Consider the following 20,005-nt stretch of genomic DNA (forward strand, 5'->3'; position numbering starts at 1 on the left):
ATTTCTTTTTGTTTCTATTTTGGCCTTATTCTCTGAGAAATCTTAAAGATCACTTGAGAATTTATTTTCCTTATTCCTTTTTGGAAGAAAAGCTTTTACTTAGAGTTAAAATAGCAATTAGAAATTAGTTGTTAAGTGGAAACAAGAAACCAGGCAGAATACTGAGGTGTGGATTACCCTAGACTTTCCTTCTATGATAAAATTGAAGAACTCTACAAGAGTGCAGTGTTTTTATTTTGTTTAGAAGTATGATTGTTTCCTTTTGAGTATAACTTTAATTATATATTCTTTTAAATAAAAATTGACTGTAAATTATGCAGTGTAGAGTGGAAAAATGAGGATATGTAAAAGTTTCGGCTAGTAAAGTATTGTTAAGAACGACTGAATTTTTAGACTTGCTTTGTAACACAGGTAGCTCTTGTCATCACCATTAGGCGTTTGTTTTATGTTGATTAAATGATGTTCTCCAGCCCCATTCAACTCTTCTTCTAACAGTGAAACCGTGGCCATACTGCTTTATGTTCTGTTCTGTTCTTTTTGGGGAATTTGTGTTGGTCTATGTTTGACAGGAGGTCATTGTCATATCTAAACCTAAATTATTGAGTATTTTAAGAAGAGAGATAAGAAAATACATGGTTTAGAAATGAGAAAGAATGGCAGGCTCTTTCTGAGGCAGTCTTTATTAGGTGGAGTAGAAGCTGTCTGTTTTAAAAAGAGTTTAAACATTCAGGGTTTTCATTGCTGCCACTGGAAGCTGTAAGGCCCTGTCAAAGCAGAGAGGTGTGACAGGAGGGAAGAGGAGGGAGAACAAGAGTTGGAGAGGGTCAGGGCGGAGAGGCCCTGGGAGAGCGGAGATGAGTCTCTGGAGGGAGGCGCCTAGGAGCAGCGTGTGGGCTGTCTCCTGTCTGCACTCCAGGGAGCATAGAGCCAGAGGCGTGCCGATGGATCAGTCCAGGTTAGGAAAAGAACAGACTCCTGGTAGCAAGAAAGTTCTTAGCAAGTAACCTCTAAAGTTTATTTTGATGAATGGTTCGAGTCTTAGTTGTTACTTAGCCTTAAAGCCTGGTCTTTTAGATCTTCCAGTACACTAATTAAAAAAAAAAAATTCCCTTTATAAATGACTTTTAAAGAAAGCCAGGATCAGTGGCACATATTTGTAGAAAGGACAGTCATTTCTGAAATATTCAAAATATTTTTATCTAAATATACTGTGTCATTTGGATTTCACAACATGCCTTAGGTAGAAGTAAAAAAACATGCAAGATTAATGTTAAGTTGACAAGTTGAAAAGTTTTTAGCTAATTCTTCTCAAATTCCTGTCAATGTTTCTTTTTTCTCAGATGAAGAGCTTGTTGAGCTCCCAGACTTGGATTACCTGCGAACTATGACTCACATAGTCTTTGTTGACTTCGATAACTGGTCCAACTTTTTTGGTCACCTACCAGGGCATCTTAACCAAGGAACATTTATTTGGGGCTTTCAAGGTATGGCAATAAGAAAAACATTTGAGGCAACGTCTCCCACTCCCTACACACACCTTAGAATATGTTTTGCTTTAAAAGGACTCTTCTTGAACCTTTCTGAATAGGAGATAGAAACAAAATTGAAATTTTGTCACCTTGCATTATAGTTACAGTACTAGAATATTTTTCTCCTTGCGTTTCTCTGTGATAGGTGTTACCTCTTTTTGGTGGACCCACAGTTTATAAATCTGTAGCTACAGATTGAAAGAGCCTTTTTATTCAATACCTACAGTGTGCCAGGTACTGTGGGTTTTTTTTTTTTTTTAAAGAAAAATAGTCACTCAGTCGTTTTTGATTCTTTGTGACCTGATGGACTATAACCAGCCAGGCTCCTCTGTCTGTGGAATTCTCCAAGTAAGAATACTGGAGTGGGTAGCCATTTCCCTTCTCCAGGGGATTTTCCTGACCCAGGGATTGAACCTGGGTCTCCTGCAGTGCAGGCGAATTCTTTACCACCTGAAACCACCAGGGGAGCCCATGCTTACTGATTATTATAATTTTCTCCCTTTAAATGTAAGGAATTAGGCTGAGAGGTTTTTTTTTTTTTTTTTTTTGCCAAGTATAAAAATAAAATAATAGAGTTAGCTTTTGAACTTGGACCTTGTAGCTACAGAATTACTGTTTTCTACATAACTGCCTCTTCAGTTTTTCCTTACTGTTTATAAATGTGCATCTTTGTATAAATCTCCCATTCAGGTACTAACCAGGCTCAGCTTCAGAGATGACATGAGATCGGGTAGATTCAGGTTGGTTTGGCCATACATTAAATCTCTTTATAAGCCATTGACCAAACCTGGGAGAGAGACTTCTCTTTGATTAACTGAAATTTAGTACAGTGAGCCTCTTGCGTATAGGCATACCCAGTAGATAACTGAAGTTTCAATTCCAGACCACTGCAAGTCACACGAATTTTTTCGTTTCTCTATGCATGTAAAAATCATGTTCACACTATATTTTAGTCTATTAAGTCAGCAAGAACATTATGTCTTAAAATATGTCTTAATTGAAAGACATCTTATTGCTATAAAACGCTATTACCTTAGCCTTCAGTGAGTCATAATCTTTCAGCTGGCTGGGGTGGTATCTTGCCTCCATGTTGATGGCTGTTGACTGATCTGGGTGGTGGTTGCTGAAGGTTGGGACGACTATGGCAATTTCTTAAAATGAGACAGCAGTCAAGTTTGCTGCATTGACTGACTCTTCCTTTCATGAATGATTTCTTTGTAGTCTGCAGCGCTGTGTGATAGCGTTTTACCCACAGTAGAACTTCTTTCAAAACTGGAATTGATCCTCTCAAACCCTGCTGCTGTTTTATCAACTAAGTTTATGTAATATTTCAAATCCTTACTTATCATTTCAACAGTCATCACAGCATCTTCACTAGGGTAGATTCCTTCTCAAGAAACCACTTTCCTTGCTCATCGTCCATTACAGGTTTATCTTGAGATTGCAGCAGTTCAGTCACATCTTCATGCTCCACTCCTAATTCTGGTTCTCTTGCTCTTTCCACAACATCTGCAGTTCCGTTTTCTACTGAGTTCTTGAACCCCTCAAAGTCATCCATGAAAGTTGGAATCAACTTCTTCCAAACTCCTGTTGCTGTTGGTATTTTGACCTCTTCACATCTTCCCAATCATGAGGTTTTTTTTTTTTAACTTTAAAATTTTAATTTTGTTTTGGTGTATAGCCAGTTAACAATGTTGTGGTAGTTTCAGGTGAACAGCAAAGCGACTCAGCCGTACGTATACATGTATCCATTCTCCCCCGAGACCTCCTCCCTTCCTGGCTGGCACACACAACATTGAGCAGTGTTCCGTGTGCTATAGAATAGTTCCTGTTCATTATCCATTTTAAATAGCAGTTTGTACATGGCCTTCCCAAAGTCCCTAACTATCCCTTTCCCCTGGCAACCATAAGTTCATTTTCTAACTCTAAGAGTCTCTTTCTGTTTTGTAAGTAAATTCCTTTGTATCAGTTCTTTTTAGACTCCACATGTAAGGGATGTCATACAATATTTCTCCTTCTCTGTCTGACAGACTTCTCTCAGTATGACATTCCTTAGGTCCATCCATGTTGCTGCAAATGGCATTATTTCACTCTCTTTAATGGCTGAGTGATATACCATTGTATATATGTACCACTTCTTGTTTATCCGTTCCTCTGTTGATTGAGGTTTAAGTTGCTTTCATGTCTCGGCTATTGTAAACAGTGCTGCAGTGAGTGAAGGACGGGTGCGTGTCTCCTTTCGGATCACATTTTTCTCCAGCTGTATGCCCAGGAGTGGGATTGCAGGGTCATATGGTAGCTCTGCTCAGTGTTTTCAGGAACCTCCATACCATTCTCCATCCTGGCTGTACCAATTTACATTGCAGCCAAGAGTATAACAGGGTTCCCTTTTCACCACACTCTTTCCAGCAGTTGTTGCTTGTGGGTTTTTTGAAGATAACTGTTCTGACTAGTGTGAGAGGATACCTCATTGTAGTTTTCGTTTGCATTTCTCTAATAAATACTTAGAGATGCTGAACGTCTGTTCATAGGTGTATCTGTATGTCCTCATTGGAGAAATGTATGTTCCAGTCTTTGCCCATTTTTTGAGTGGGTTATTTGTTTTGATGCTGTTAAGTGTCATAAAATGTAAATTTTGGAGACTAATCCCTATCAGTCACATCATTTGCAAATATTTTCTCCCATTTTCTGGGTTGTCTTTCATTTTTTGTTTCCTTTGCTGTGCAAAAGTGTTTAAGTAGGTCCCATTTGTTTATTTTTGTTTTTATTTCATTATTCTGGGAGATGTATCAAAAAAGATGCTGCTGTAATTTATGTTAGAGCATGTTCTGCCTATGTTTTCCTCTAAGAGTTTATATAGTCTTGTCTCACATTAAGGGCTTTAATCCATTTTGAGCTTATTTTTGCATATGGAATTAAGGAATAAGCTAATTTAATTTTTTTACATGTTGCTGTCTTCTTTTCCCAGCACCATTTGTTGAAGAGACTATCTTTCCACCATTGTGTAAACTTGCCTACTTTGTCATGGATTAGCTGGCCTTAACTGTTTGGGCCTATTTCTGGGTTTTCTGTCCTGTTCCGTTGATCTATATTTCTATATTGATGCCACTACCATACTGCTTTGATGACTGTAACTGCATTGTTGTTCAGTTGCTCAGTCATGTCCAACTCTTTGCAACCCCAGGGACTGCAGCGCACCAGGTTTTCCTGTCCTTCAGTATCTCTCAGAGTTTGCTCAAACTCATGTCCATTGAGTTGGTGATGGCACCCAACCATCTCGTCCTCTGTCGTCCCCTTCTCCCCACTCCACCAATCTTTCCCAGCATCAGGGTCTTTTCCAATCAGTTGATGCTTCATATCAGATGCCCAAAGTATTGGAGCTTCAGCTTCAGCATCAGTCCTTCCAATGAATATTTAGGGTTGATTTCCTTTAGGATGGACTGGTTCAATCTCCTCACTGTCTAAGGGACTCTAGAGAGTCTTCTCCAACACCACATTAAAAAGCATCAATACTTTGGCACTTGGCCTTCTTTGTGGCCCAGCTCTCACATCCATACATGACTACTGGAACAAACCATAGCTTTGACTAGACGGACCTTTGCCAGCAGAGTGATGTCACTGTTTTTTAATATGCTGTCTAGGTCTGTCATAGCTTTTCTTCCAAGGAGCAAGTGTCTTTTAATTTCATGGCTGCAGTCACCATTTACAGTGATTTTGGAGCTTAAGAAAAAATATCTGTCATAGTTTCCATTTTTACTCCATCTGTTTGCCATGAAGTGATAGGACTGGATGCTGTGATCTTAGTTTTCTGTATGCTGGGTTTTAAGCCAGCTTTTTTCACTCTCCTCTCACTGTCATCAAGAGTCTCTCTAGTACTTTTTCACTTTTTGCCATTAAGGTGGTATCATCTGCATACCTGAGGTTGTTGATATTTCTCCCTGTGATCTTGATTCCGTCTTATGATTCATCCAGCCTGGCATTATGCATGATGTACTCTGCATATTATATCTACTACTATGGGCAAGAATCCCTTAGAAAAAATGAAGTAGCCATCACAGTCAACAGAAGAGTCCAAAATGGAGTACTGGATGCAGTCTCAACAACGACAGAATGATCTCTGTTCGCTTCCAAGGCAAACCATTCAGTATCACGGTAATCCAAGTCTATGCCCCGACCAGTAATGCTGAAGAAACTGAAGTTGAATGGCTCTATGAAGACCTACAAGGCATTCTAGAACTAACACCCCAAAAACATGTCCTTTTCATTATAGGGGACTGGAATGTAAAAACAGAAAGTCAAGAAACACCTTGAGTAACAGGCAAATGAGGCCTTCGAGTACAGAATGAAGCAGGGCAAAGGCTAATAGAGTTTTGCCAAGAGAATACACTTGTCATAGGAAATACCCTTTCCCAACAACACAAGAGAAGACTCTACACATGGACATCACCAGATGGCCAACACTGAAATCAGATAGATTATATTCTTTGCAGCCAAAGATGGAGAAGCTCTATACGGTCAGCAAAAACAAGACCCGGAGCTCACTGTGGCTAAGATCATAAACTCCTTATTGCCAAATTCAGACCTAAATTGAAGAAAGTAGGGAAAACCATTAGATAATTCAGGTATGACCTAAATCAAATCCCTTACAATTATACAGTGGAAGTGACAAATAGATTCAAGGGATTAGATATGATAGGCAGAATGCCTGAAGAACTGTGGATGGAGGTTTGTGACATTGTACAGGAGGCAGGGATCTAGATCATCCCCAAAGAAAAGAAATGCAAAAAGGCAAAAGGGTTGTCGGAGGAGGCCTTACAAATAGCTGTGAATAGAAGAGAAGCAAAAAGCAAAGGAGAAAAGGAAAGCTATACCCATTTGAATGCACAGTTTTCCAAAGAATAGCAAGGGGAGATAAAGCCTTTCTCAGTGATCCATGCAAAGAAATAGAGGAAAACAATAGAATGGGCAAGTCGAGAGATGGCTTCAAGAAAATTAGAGATACCAAGGGAACATTTCATGCAAAGATGAGCTCAATAAAGGACAAAAATGGTATGGACCTAACAGAAGCAGAAGATATTAAAAAGAGGTGGCAAGAATACACAGAACTATACAAAAAAGATCTTCATCACCCAGATAATCACGATGGTGTGATCACTCACCTAGAGCCAGACATCCTGGAATGTGAAGTCAAGTGGGCCTTAGGAAGCATCACTGCAAACAAAGCTAGTGGAGGTGATGGAATTCCAGTTGAGCTATTTCAGATCCTAAAGGATGATGCTATTAAAGTGCTGCACTCAATATGCCAGAAATTTGGAAAACTCAGCAGTGGCCACAGGACTGGAAAAGGTCAGTTTTCATTCCAATCCCAAAGAAAGGCAATGCTAAAGAATATTCAGACTACCGCACAATTGCACTCATCTCACACACTAGTAAAGTAATGCTCAAAATTCTCCAAGCCAGGCTTCAGCAGTATGTGAACCATGAAGTTCCAGATGTTCAAGCTAGTTTTAGAAAGGCAGAGGAACCAGAGATCAAATTGCCAACATCCACTGGATCATGGAAAAAGCAAGAGAGTTCCAGAAAAACATCTGTTTCTGCTTTATTGACTATGCCAAAGCCTTTGACTGTGTGGATCACAACAAACTGGAAAATTCTGAAAGAGATGGGAATACCAGATCATCTGACCTGCCTCTTGAGAAACCTATATGCAGGTCAGGAAGCAACAGTTAGAACTGGACATGGAACAACAGACTGGTTCCAAATAGGAGAAGGCGTACGTCAAGGCTGTATATTGTCACCCTGCTTATTTAACTTATATGCAGAGTACATCATGAGAAACGCTGGGCTGGGTGAAGCACAAGCTGGAATCAAAATTGCTGGGAAAAATATCAGTAACCTTAGATATGCAGATGACACCACCCATATGGCAGAAAGTAAAGAACTAAAAAGCCTGCTGATGAAAGTGAAAGAGGAGAGTGAAAAGTTGGCTTAAAGTTCAGCGTTCAGAAAACTAAGATCATGGCATCCAGTCCTATCACTTCATGGCAGATAGATGGGGAAAAAGTGGAAGCAGTGACTGACTCTAGTTTTGGGGGCTCCAAGATCACTGCAGATGGTGATTGCAGCCATGAAGTTAAAAGATGCTTCCTTCTTGAAAGTTATGACCAACCTAGATAGCATATTAAAAAGCAGACATTACTTTGTCAGCAAAAGTCTATCTAGCCAAGGCTGAGGTTTTTCCAGTGGTCATGTATGAATGTGAGTGTTGGACTGTAAAGAAGGCTGAGTGCTGAAGAATTGATGCTTTTGAACTGTGGTGCTGGAGATGAGCCTTGAGAGTCCCTTGGACTTCAAGAAGATCCAACCAGTCCATCCTAAAGGAGATCAGTCCTGAATGTTCATTGGAAGGACTGATGTTGAAGCTGAAACTCCAATACTTTGGCCACCTCATGCGAACAGCTGACTCATTGGAAAAGACCCTAATGCTGGGAAAGATTGAAGGCAGAAAGAGAAGGGATGGCAGAGGATGAAATGGTTGGATGGCATCACCAACTCAATGGACATGAGTTTGGGTTAACTCTGGGAGTTGGTGATGGGCAGGGAGGCCTGGCGTCCTGCAGTCTAATGGGTTGCAAAGAGTCTGACGCAACTGAGCAATTGAACTGAACTCTGCATATAAGATAAATAAGCAGAGTGACAATATACAGACTTATCATACTCCTTTCCCAATTATGAACCAGTCTTTTGTCCCATGTCCAGTTCTAACTGTTGCTTCTTGACCTGCCTTACAGGTTTCTCAGGAGGTAGGTAAGGTGTTCTGGTACTCCCGTCTCTTGAAGAACTTTTCAGTTTCTTGTGATCCGTACAGTCATAAGCTTTAGCGTAGTCAATGAAGCAGAAGTAGATGTTTTTCTGGAATTCTCTTGCTTCATCTGTGATCCAGTGGATATTTGCAATTTGCTCTCTGGTTTCTCTGCCTTTTTTATATCCAGTTTGTACATCTGGAAGTTCTCAGTTAATGTACTGCTGAAGCCTTGCTTGAAGGATTCTGAGCATTATATTGCCCTCATGTGAAATGAGCGAAGTTGTGTGGTGGTTTGAACATTCTTTGCCATTGCCCTTCTTTGGGATTGGAATGAAAACTGACCTTTTCCAATTCTGTGGCCACTGCTGAGTTTTCTAAATTTGCTGCCGTATTGGGTAGAGTGCTTTAACAGCATCATCTTTTAGTATTTGAAATAGCTCAGCTGGAATTCTGTCACTTCAACTAGCTTTGTTCATAGTTAATGCTTCTTAAGGCCTATTTGACTTCACACTTCAGGATGTCTGGCTCTATGTAAGTGACCACACCATCATGGTTATCTAAGTCCTTAAGACTTTTTTTGCCCAGTTCTGCATTTTTGCCACCTCTTCTTAATCTCTTCTGCTTCTGTTTGTTTCTTGCTGTTTCTGTCCTCTATTGAGCCCATCTTTGCATGAAATGTTCCCCTGCTATCTCTAATTTTCTTGAAAAGATCTCTAGTCTTTCCCCTTGTATTGTTTTCTTCTATTTCTTTGCATTGTTCCCTTAAGAACACTCTCTTATCCTCCTTTCTAGTCTTTGGCAGTCTGCATTCAGTTGGATGTTTCTTTCCCTTTCTCCTTTGCCTTTTGCTTGTCTTCTTTTCTCAGCATTTGTACCGCCTTGTCAGATAACCATTTTACCCTCTTGCATTTCTTTTTCTTTGGGATGGTTTTGGTACCATGTTAAGAACCTTTTGTACCATGTTATGAACCTCCATCTATAGTTCTTCAGACACTCTTCTATAAGGTCTAATTTCTTGAATCTATTTTTCAGTTCCACCATATAATCATAAGAAATTTCATTTAGGTTATACCTGAATGGACTAATTTTCTTACTTTCTTCAATTTAACCCTGAATTTTGCAATAAGGAGCTCATGATCTAAGCAGTAGTCAGCTCCTCGTCTTGTTTTTGCTGCCTGTTTAGAGCTTTTCCATCTTTGGCAGCAAAGAATATAATCAGTCTAATTTCTGTATTGACCATCTGGTGATGTCCATGTGTAGAATCATCTCTGATATTGTTGGAAGAGGGCATTTGCTATGACCAATGTGTTCTCTTGGCAACATTCTGTTAGTTTTTGCCTTGCTTCCAAGGCCAAACTTGCCTGTTATTCCAGGTATCCCTTGACTTCCTACTTCTGCATTCCAATCCCCTGTGATAAAAAAGATATCTTTTTTTGGTGTTAGATCTAGAAGGTCTTGTAGTTCTTCATAGAATTGTTTGACTTCAGTTTCTTCAGCGTTAGTCATCGGATTACTGTGTTACTTGGATTACTAAAATGTTGAATGGTTTGCCTTGGAAATGAACCAAGAGATCATTGTGTTGTTTTTAAGACTGTACCCAGTACTTCATTTTGAATTCTTTTATTTACTATGAGGGCTACTCCATTTCTTCTAAGGGATTCTTGCCCACAGTAGTAGATATAATGGTCATTTGACTTAAATTTGTCCATTCCCATCCATTTTAGTACATTGATCTCTAAAATGTTAATAGTCACTCTTACTTGACCACGTCCAGTTTACCTGGATTCATTGACTTAACATTCCAGGTTCCTATTCAATATTGTTCTTTATAGCATTGGGCTTTACTTTCACCATCATACACATCCTCAACTGGGTGTCATTTCCGCTTTGGCTCAGCCCTTCATTCTGTCTTGAGCTATTTCTCTGTTCTTCCCCAGTAGCGTATTGGACACCTATCAACCTGCATGGTTTATCTTCCAGTGTCAAATCTTTTTACCTTTTCATACTTTTCCTAGGGTTCTCTAGGCAAGAATACTGAATTGCTTTGCTGTTGTAAAGTCAGGGCGCCTGATTCCTCCAGCTCCATTTTTCTTTTTCAGGATTGATTTGACTGTTGTAAAGTCAGGGCGCCTGATTCCTCCAGCTCCATTTTTCTTTTTCAGGATTGATTTGACTATTCAGAGTCTTTTGTCTCTCCATACGCATTTTGAGATTTTCTGTTCTAGTTCTGTGAAAAATGTCATTGATAGGGATTGCATTGAATCTGTAGGTTGCTTTGGCTCGTATAGTCATTTTTGAGTTAGTACTGATTCTTCCAGTCTGCAAGCATGGTATATCTATCTTTCCGTTTGTTTATGTGTTCTTTGATTTCTTTCATCAGCATCTTAATAGTTTTTAGAGTACATGTCTTTTGTTTCCTTGGGTAGGTTTGTTCCTAGGTTTTTTTTTTTTTTTTCCTTTGATGTTATGGTAAATGGAATTGCTATATTTAGTATCAGGTCATCTGCAAACAGTGACAGTTTAACTTCTTCTTTTCCAATTTAGAGTCCTTTTGCTTCTTTTTCTCACTGATTGCTATAGCTGAGACTTCCAAAACTGTGTTGAATAAAAGTGGCGAGAGTGGGCATCATTGTCTGGCTCCTGATCTTAGAGTGAATGTTTTCAGCTTTTCACCATTGAGTATGATGTTAGTTGTACACTTGTCATGTATGGCCTTTATTATGTTAAGGAGCCTGGCAGGCTGCAGTCCATAGGGTTGCAAAGAGTTGGACACCATTGGGCAGTTACACTACTGTGTTCTGTGTACCCTCTTTGCCCCCTGTCTGGAGAGTTTTTCCTCATTCGTGAGTGATGAACTGTGTCAAAAGCTTTTCAGTTTGTTGAGATGATCGTATGGTTTTTATTCTTCAGTTTGCTGATGTGGTGTGTCACATGGATTGATTGGTGGATGCCTTGCATCCCTGGGATGAATCCCACTTGATCATCATTATGATCTTTTTAATATACTGTTGGATTGGTAGTATTCTGTTGAGAATTTTTGCATCTGTGTTCATCAGTGGCTTTGTTATTGTTTAGCCACTAAATCGTGTCTGACTCTTGCATCCGCATGGATGCAAGATGCCTGCCAGGCATCGCTGTCCATAGGATTCTCCAGGCATGAATACTGGAATAAGTGGCTATTTCGTTCTGCAGGGGATCTTCCCGACCCAGAAATTGAACTTGAATTTCCTGCATTTGCAGGCAGATTCTTTACCACTGAGCCACTAGGAAAGCACTAGGAAATCATCAGTGGTACTGGCCTGTAATTCTGTAATTTTCTTGTGGTATCTTTGTCTGCTTTTGGTATCAGGGTGATGGTGGCCTCATAAAATGAGTTTTGAAGTTTTCCTTCCTCTCCAGTTTTTTGAAACAAATTTCAGAAGGATAGGTGTTAACTCTTCTCTAAATGATAAAATTTGCCTGGGAAGCTGTCAGGTCCTGGAGTTTTGTTTATTGGGAGGTTTTTAATCATGGTTTCAATTTCAGTGCTTGTGATTGGCTTGCTCATATTTTCTATTTCTTCCTGGTTCAGTCTAACGAGACTGTACCTTTCTAAGAATTTGTCCATTTCTACCAGGCTGTCCATTTTATTGGCATGCAGTTCTTCATAGTAGTCTCTTAACGACCCTTGACATTTCTGTGGAGTCAGTTGTAAATTTTCCTTTTCCAGGTTTGATTTTATTGAGTTGAGTCCTCTTTCTTTTTTTCTTGATGAGTCTAGCTAAAGGGTTTTCAATTTTTATCTTTTCAAAGACCTAGCTTTTAGATTCATTGATCTTTGCGATTGCTTTATTTGTTTCTATTTCATTTATTTTTGCTCAGATATTTATGATTTCCTTCCTTTTGTAAGGCTTAGGTTTTCTTTGTTTTTCTCTTTAGGTTTTCTTTTTCTAGTTGTTTTAGATGTAAGGTTAAGTTGTCTATTTGAGACTTTTCTTGTTTCTTGAGGTAAAGATTGTATTGCTATAAGCTTCCCTCTTAGAACTAACTGCTTTTGCTGCATCTCATAGGTTTTGGACCATTGTGCTTTTGTTTTCATTTGTTTCTAGGTATTTTAATTTCCTCTTTGATTTCTTTAGTGATCCAATGGTTGTTTAATAGCATATCACTTAACTGCCACATGTTTATGTTTCTTAGAGTTTTTTTCTTATAGTTTATTTCTCATAGTGTTGTGATCATAAAAGATGCTTGATATGATTTCAATTTTCCAAAATTTACCAAGGGTCACCTTATGGCCCAGCATGTGGTCAGTCCTGGAGAATGTTCTGTGTATGCTTGATAAGAATGTGCAGTCTGTTGGAATATTCTATAAATATCAATTAAGTCCAACTTGTCTAAAGTGTCATTTAAGGCCTCTATTTCCTCATTAATTTTCTGTCCAGATGGTCTCTCCATTGATGAAAGTAGAGTATTAAGTCCCCCACTAATACTGTGGTCCTGTCGATTTTTCCCTTTATGTCCATTAATATTTGCCTCTTGCATTGAGGTGTTCCTGTGTTGGGTGCACATATATTTATAATTGTTGTGTCTTCTTCTTGGATTGAATCCTTGATCATTATGTAGTGTCCTCCTCTGTCTGTTATAACGGTCTTTGTAAGTTTATTTTGTCTGATGCGAGTAATGCTGCTCCATCTCTCTTATCATTTCCATTTGTGTGAAATACCTTCTCCTATCCTCTTACTTTCAGTCTGTAAGTGTCCCTAGATCTGAGGTGGGTCTCTTGCAGATAACATGTGTATGAGCCTTGTTTTTGAAGACACCCAGCCGTCTTATGTCTTTTGCTTGGTGCATTTAAATTTTAGGTAATTAATGATATGTATGATCCTATTACCATTCTTGGTTGTTGCTGCTTCCCTTTCATCACTTGGACTATATCATGCCATTCCCTTCTGGCTTGTAGAGTTTCTGTTGAAAAATCAGCTGGTAACCTTGTGGGATTTCCCTTTCATGCTCTTTTTCCTTTTTCCCTTGTTGCTTTTAATATTTTATCTTTGTCTTTAATTTTTGTCAGTTTGATTACTGTGTGTTTCAGTGTGTTTCTCCTTAGTATATCCTGCCTGGTACTCTGCACCTCCTGGACATGGTTGACTATTTCCTTTCTCGTGTTGGGAAAGTTGCCAGCTGTTATCTTTTCAAATATTTCCTTGGGTCCTTTCTGTCTTTCTCTCTCTCTCTCCTTCTGGGACCCCTATTATGAGAATATTGGTGTGGTTAATGTTGTCCCAGAGGCCTCTTAGTCTGTCTTCATTTCTTTTCATTCTTTTTTCTATATTCTATTTTGCAGCATGATTTCTGCCATTCTATCTTCCAGATCACTTATCCATTCTTCTGCCACAGTTATTCTGCTATTGATTCCTTCTAGTGAGGAGATGGTTGGATGGCGTTACCAACTCAATGGATTGGAATTTGAGCAAGCTCCAGGAGTTGGTGATGGACAGGGAAGCCTGGTGTGCTGCAGTCCATGGGGTTGCAAAGAGTTGGACACAACTGAGTGACTGAACTGAACTGAGTGTATTGTTCATTTCTGTTAGTTCTTTAATTCTTCTAGGTCTTTGGTAAACATTTATTGCGTCTTCCCCATTCTTTTTCCAGGATCCTAGATCATCTTTGCTATTATTATTCTGAATTCTTTTTCTGGAAGGTTGCCTGTCTCCAGTTCATTTAGTTGTTTTTGGGGGATTTATCTTGCTCCTTCATCTGGTATATAATCCTGTTTCTTTTCATTTGGTTAGCTTTCTGTGATTGCGGTTTTCTTCTTGGGGATTGCAGGATTGTAGTTCTTGTTTCTTCTGTCTGCCCTGTGGTGAATGAGGATAAGAGGTTTGTGCAGGCTTCTTGATGGAAGGGACTGGCTGTGGGGAAAACTGGGTCTTGCTCTGATGGGCAGGGCCATACTCAGGAAAACTTTAATCCAATTGTCTGCTGATGGGTGGGGCTGCGCTCCCTCCCTATTAGTTGTTTGACCTGAGTCACCCAGTCCTAGAGTCTGTAGGTTCTATGGTAGGGCTAATCACAGCCTCTAAGAGAACTTACACCAAGATGCGTCTACCAGGACCCCTTTCCCCATGGCAGGCCACTCCCAACCCTTGCCTTCTGTAGGAGATCCTGAAACACTCAAGGCAGGTCTGACTCAATTTCCTGTGGGGTTACTGCTCCTTCCCCTGGGTCCTGGTGGACACATGGTTTTGTTTTTGCCCTCCAAGAACAGAGTCTCTGTTTCTCTCAGTCCTGTGGAATTTCTATAATCAAATCTCACTGGCTTTCAAAGTCAGAGTCCCTGGGGATTACCTGTCTGCTTGCCTGATCCCCAGCTGAAAAGCGTGATGTGGGGCCTCAGTTCAGTTGAGTTGCTCCATCGTGTTCAACTCTTTTTGACCGCATGGCCTGCAGCACACCAGGCTTCCCTGTCCAGCAACAACTCCTGGAGCTTGCTCAAACTCACATCCATCTAGTCAGTGATGCCATCCACCCATCTCATCCTCTGTCTTCAGAGCACTTTAACAGCATGACATTCAGTGTAACACTTCAGATGCCATCCAACCATTCTCCTCTCACCTTCAGTTTTTGCCAGGATCAGGGTCTTTTCCAGTGAGTCAGCTCTTCGCATTAGGTAGCCAAAGTACTGGAGTTTCAGCTTCAGCATCAGTCCTTCCAATGAATATTCAGGACTGATTTCCTTTTTCAACTGACTGGTTTGATCTCCTTATAGTCCAAGGGACTCTCAAGAGTCTTCTCCAGCACCAAAGTTCAAAAGCATCAGTTCTTCAGTGCTCAGCTTTCCTTATGGTTGAACTCTCACATCCAGACTTGACTACTGGAAAAACCATAGCTCTGACTAGACAGACCTGTGTCAGCAAAATAATGTCTCTGCTTTTCACTATGCTGCCTAGGGTGCTCATAGCTTTTCTTCCAAGGAGCAAGAGTCTTTTAATTTCATGGCTGCAGTCACCATCTGCAGTGATTTTAGAGCCCAAGAAAATAAAGTTTCTCACTGTTTCCATTATTTCCCTATCTGTCTGCCGTGAAGTGATGGGACCAGATACCATGATCTTAGTTTTTTGAATGTTGAGTTTTAAGCCAGCTTTTTCACTCTAATCAAGAGGCTCTTTAGTTCTTCGCTTTCTGCCATGAGGGTGATGTCATCTGCATATCTGAGGTTATTGATATTTCTCCTGATAATCTGTATTCCAGCTTGTCATCAGTTTGCATGATACACTCTGCATATGTTAAATAAGCAGGGTGACAATATACAGCCTTGATGTACTCCTTTCCCGATTTGGAACCAGTCCATTGTTCCATGTCCAGCTCTTAGCTGTTGCTTCTTTACCTGCATACAGATTTCTCAAGAGGCAGGTCAGGTGGTCTGGTATTCCCAGCTCTTGAAGAATTTTCCACAGTGTGTTGTGATCCACACAGTCAAAGGCTTTGGCATAGTCAATAAAGCATAAACAGATGTTTTTCTGGAACTCTCTTGGCTTTTCAGTGATCCAGCGGATGTTGGCAGTTTGATCGCTGGTTCCTATACCTTTTCTAAATCCAGCTTGAACATCTGGAAGTTCACGGTTCATGTACTGTTAAAGCCTGGCTTGGAGAATTTTGAGCATGTGAGAAGAGTGCAATTGTGTGGTAGTTTGAACATTCTTTAGCATTGCCTTTCTTTGGGATTGGAATAAAAACTGACCTTATCTAGTCCTGTGGCCACTGCTGAATTTTCCAAGTTTGCTGGCATATTGAGTGCAGCACTTTCACAGCATCATCTTTTAGGATTTGAAATAGCTCAACTGGATTTCCATCACCTCCACTAGTTTTGTTCGTAGTGATGCTTCCTAAGGCCCACTTGACTTCACATTCCAGGATGTCTGGCTCTAGGTGAGTGATCACACCATTGTGATTATCTGGGTCATGGAGATCTTTTTTGTATAGTTCTTCTGTGTATTCTTGCCACCTCTTCTTAATATCGTCTGCTTCTGTTAGGTCCATACCGTTTCTGTCCTTTATTGAGCTCATCTTTGCATGAAATGTTCCCTTGGTTTCTCTGATTTTCTTGAAGACATCTCCCAACTTGCCCATTCTATTGTTTTCCTCTCTCCTAGCTATTCTTTGGAACTCTGTGTTCAAATGGTTATAGCTTTCCTTTTCTCCTTTGCTTTTTGCTTCTCTTCTATTCACAGCTATTTGTAAGGCTTCCTCCAACAACCCTTTTGCCTTTTTGCATTTCTTTTTCTTGGGATGGTCTTGATCCCTGCCTCCTGTACAATGTCACGAACCACCATCCATAGTTCTTCAGGCACTCTGACTGTCATATCTAATCCCCTGAATCTATTTGTCACTTCTACTGTATAATCATAAGGGATTTGATTTAGGTCATACCTGAATGGTCTAATGGTTTCCCCTACTTTCTTCCATTTAAGTCTGAATTTGGCAATAAGGTGTTCATGATCTGAGCCACAGTCAGCTCTCGTTCTTGTTTTTGCTGACCATATAGAATTTCTCTATCTGTGGCTGCAAAGAGTATAATCAGTCTGATTTCGGTATTGACCATCTGGTGATGTCCATGTGTAGAGTCTTCTCTTGTGTTATTGGGAGAGGGTTTTTGCTATGACCAGTGTGTTCTCTTGGCAACTCTCTTAGCCTTTGCCCTGCTTCATTCTGTACTCCCAAGGCCAAATTTGCATGTTATGCCAGGTGTTTCTTGACTTCCTACTTTTGTATTCCAGTCCCCTATCATGAAGAGGACATGTGTTTTGGGTGTTAGTTCTAGAATGTCTTATAGGTCTTCATAGAACCGTTCAGCTTCTTCAGCATTACTGGCCGGGGCATAGACTTTAACTACTGTGATATTCAATTGTTTGCCTTGGAAACAGAGATCATTCTTTCATTTTTGAAATTGCATCCAAGTACTGCATTTCGGACTCTTTCGTTGACTATGATGGCTACTCCATTTCTTCTGAGGGATTCTTGCCCACAGTAGTAGATATAATGGTCATCATATGATGGTCATCTAGCAACAGGCCTGCCTTTAAGCCTGTCTAGTCTTTGGATATTCCTTTCTCACTGAGCTTAATCATTGCTAGCTTCTGGTTTAATTTGAGAAATTGAGACTCTTCATTTCACTAGAACACTTAGAGGCCATTGTGGGGTTATTAATTGGCCTACCTTCAATATTGTGTCTCAAGGTGTAGGGTGCCCAGAAGGGCAGAAAGGCAGTAAAGGGCAAGTTGGCGGAGCGATCAGAATGTACAGAACATTTATTAGTTAAGTTTGCTGTCTTGTATGGGCATGGTTTGTGGTGCACCCAAGCAATTACAGTGGTAACATGAGTGATCACCATAACAATATAATAATGATGGAAAGTGTGAAATACCATGAATATCATCGAAATGTGACAGCAAGTTAGCAAATGCTGTTGGATAAGTGACATTGATAAGCCCAGTCAAGGCAGAGTTGCCACGGACCTTCAATTTGTAATTAAAAAAAATAGTATTAAAGCACAGTACAGTGAAATATGGTGCATTTGCCACATTTGATAGGAAACCGTATACAAAGAAGAGGATTAGGATTTAAGATAGAAACCCACTGACCTGGATAAGGCTTTCAGTAAGTCCAGCTTTCCTGATTGACCACTCTTTTAATTCAGCGAGCAGCCTTAACATACTTGTAAAAAATCCACTAATGCATACATTCATGTAGAACGACACCAAAGAATTTCACACACATTACTGTGGTTCTGCTGAACGTCTCTGTGAGTCTTCCGCTTACTAGTCAGGTTTGGAGCAGTTGTCTACTTTCCTGAGGTTTCAGCAGCACCCTGTGCTGGAACTGCCTATTCTGCCTTCTACTCTGGTACTTTTTTTCTAGAAACATTTTTATCCTAGTATTTGTTTTTCCTTATGGAGTTTTCAGTTATGTCTGTTCTTCTGTTCTGGCTTCTTTTGTTTGACTCCTCGTTTGTGCCTGTTGTAAACAACAGTGTTGTTTATTGTTCTAAACACGACAGGGGGAAACACCAACTGGAAGCCCCCGGCCCACTGTAAGGTCTACAACTACCTGAACCGCATCGGCTGCTTCTTCCTGCATCCTCGCTGCAGCAAGAGAAAAGATGCTGCCGATTTTGCCATATGTATGCATGTGAGTCATTGCTTTATTCAGAATCTTCTGTGACTCTAGGACCCATTTGATTAATTTTCCCACTTAAATCGTAATGACACTGTAGATTCCTTTCTAGTGCTGTGTCTTTTGTATAAAACCTTGTGCATCAAGTTCTAGTTAAGACCATTGGGAGCAGGAACGTGTAGCACGTGTTTACTGCTTCATCCCCAGTTCTAGCCAGCCCTCGGCTGTGCATGGTAGAACCGTAACTGTTTGTAGAATAAATGATCAGGCGGTGTCACTCTCTGACGCATGAGGCGCTTCCACATTTAACATCTCTGAAATGAGCAGGCCCTGTGACAGTCACTGTTGGCCCAGGTGAAATCTGCATTTGCTTCTGCCTCAGCTAGTTGCCTGGAGAAACGACCCACTTGTGACCCAGTTTAAATTAAATTTTCTGCTTAAGCTTTTCTGTGTCACACTGATAACATGAATTTACTCTGTAGACTTGTTGATTGCTGCTTATATTTTAAACCACAAGATAATTTCTTTTTCCATCTAGCCAGTTTTAAGGTTGAGCTTGCTTGCTTTACTGTGACTTTGCTTACTTTAGCCCTGTTACTACTGTTCCACCTTTATATGGGGGCCTCCTCTTTTTTTCTTTCTCTCTTAGTGGCACATTAAACAGTTTATCTTAAAATTGACAGCACTTTACATTTTTAAAATACGGTATTAATATATTTTATTTATGAATGAGATCTTTATATCATACTTTAGTGGGAGCAAGGGGACATGCGAAATACACCTTTCTAGGTAGGCGTTCATTCTGAAACAGCTGTAACTTGATTGGAAGCACAGATGCTGATTTGACGTGTGCCATTTGTTCCAACTTAGGCTGGCCGTCTAGATGAACAGCTGCCCAAGCAGATTCCTTTCACCATCCTCTCAGGAGATCAAGGTTTTCTGGAGCTAGAGAATCAGTTTAAGAAGACTCAGAGGCCAGCACATATACTCAACCCTCACCACTTAGAGGGAGATATGATGTGTGCCTTGTTAAATAGCATATCTGACACCACCAAAGGTATGCAGCTGCAGCCTCGGGGCAAACCGCCCAAAAGGAGGAGACTTCACTGCTGAGAGAAGCCAATAAACTGCTGCCCACTCTCGCCCTGCGCCTGCTTACTAAACTGCCCCGCGCTCATGCTTGTTGTGTTTCATTCCTTATCTGTTTTCATTTTGAGTGTATTAGAAGGAGGATGAATTCGTGATTTTCTGGAGCCCTTTTTCGTCTAAAGGATAAAATTTATATTCGTATATTTAATGGTTTGAAATATGCTATTAGAGTCTTGTAAAGCTCAGAATCTGGATCTTCATTTTGTTTTGGAAATTCTAAATTTATCTTCAGTTTTTCAGAAAGCAAAGTGCTTATAGGAGAAACCAGAAAGCAGTAAATATGGCAATACCCCCCCCCCAAAAAAAAAAAGGCATTTAGGAGGTTGACAGTGACAGAACGAAGCCCTGAGCGATTTTTATTACCTTGAAG

The 20,005-nt window shown here is 40.2% G+C and overlaps 1 protein-coding gene across 3 annotated transcripts in view; it reads left to right on the top strand.

The window, feature by feature from the left end:
- The window catches only part of ZNF451 (zinc finger protein 451), a 97,128-nt gene that overhangs the window by 55,755 nt on the left and 21,368 nt on the right, over window positions 1-20,005 (top strand). For all 3 annotated transcript variants that reach the window (XM_018038936.1, XM_018038938.1, XM_018038937.1), the window contains exons 11-13: window positions 1,341-1,484; window positions 18,371-18,501; window positions 19,357-19,543. In XM_018038936.1, coding sequence (XP_017894425.1) covers window positions 1,341-1,484; window positions 18,371-18,501; window positions 19,357-19,543 — 462 coding nt within the window. The remainder of the gene's footprint in view (window positions 1-1,340; window positions 1,485-18,370; window positions 18,502-19,356; window positions 19,544-20,005) is intronic.

The sequence above is a fragment of the Capra hircus genome, chromosome 23 (assembly GCF_001704415.2).
Source record: "Capra hircus breed San Clemente chromosome 23, ASM170441v1, whole genome shotgun sequence".
Classification (NCBI taxonomy): domain Eukaryota; kingdom Metazoa; phylum Chordata; class Mammalia; order Artiodactyla; family Bovidae; genus Capra; species Capra hircus.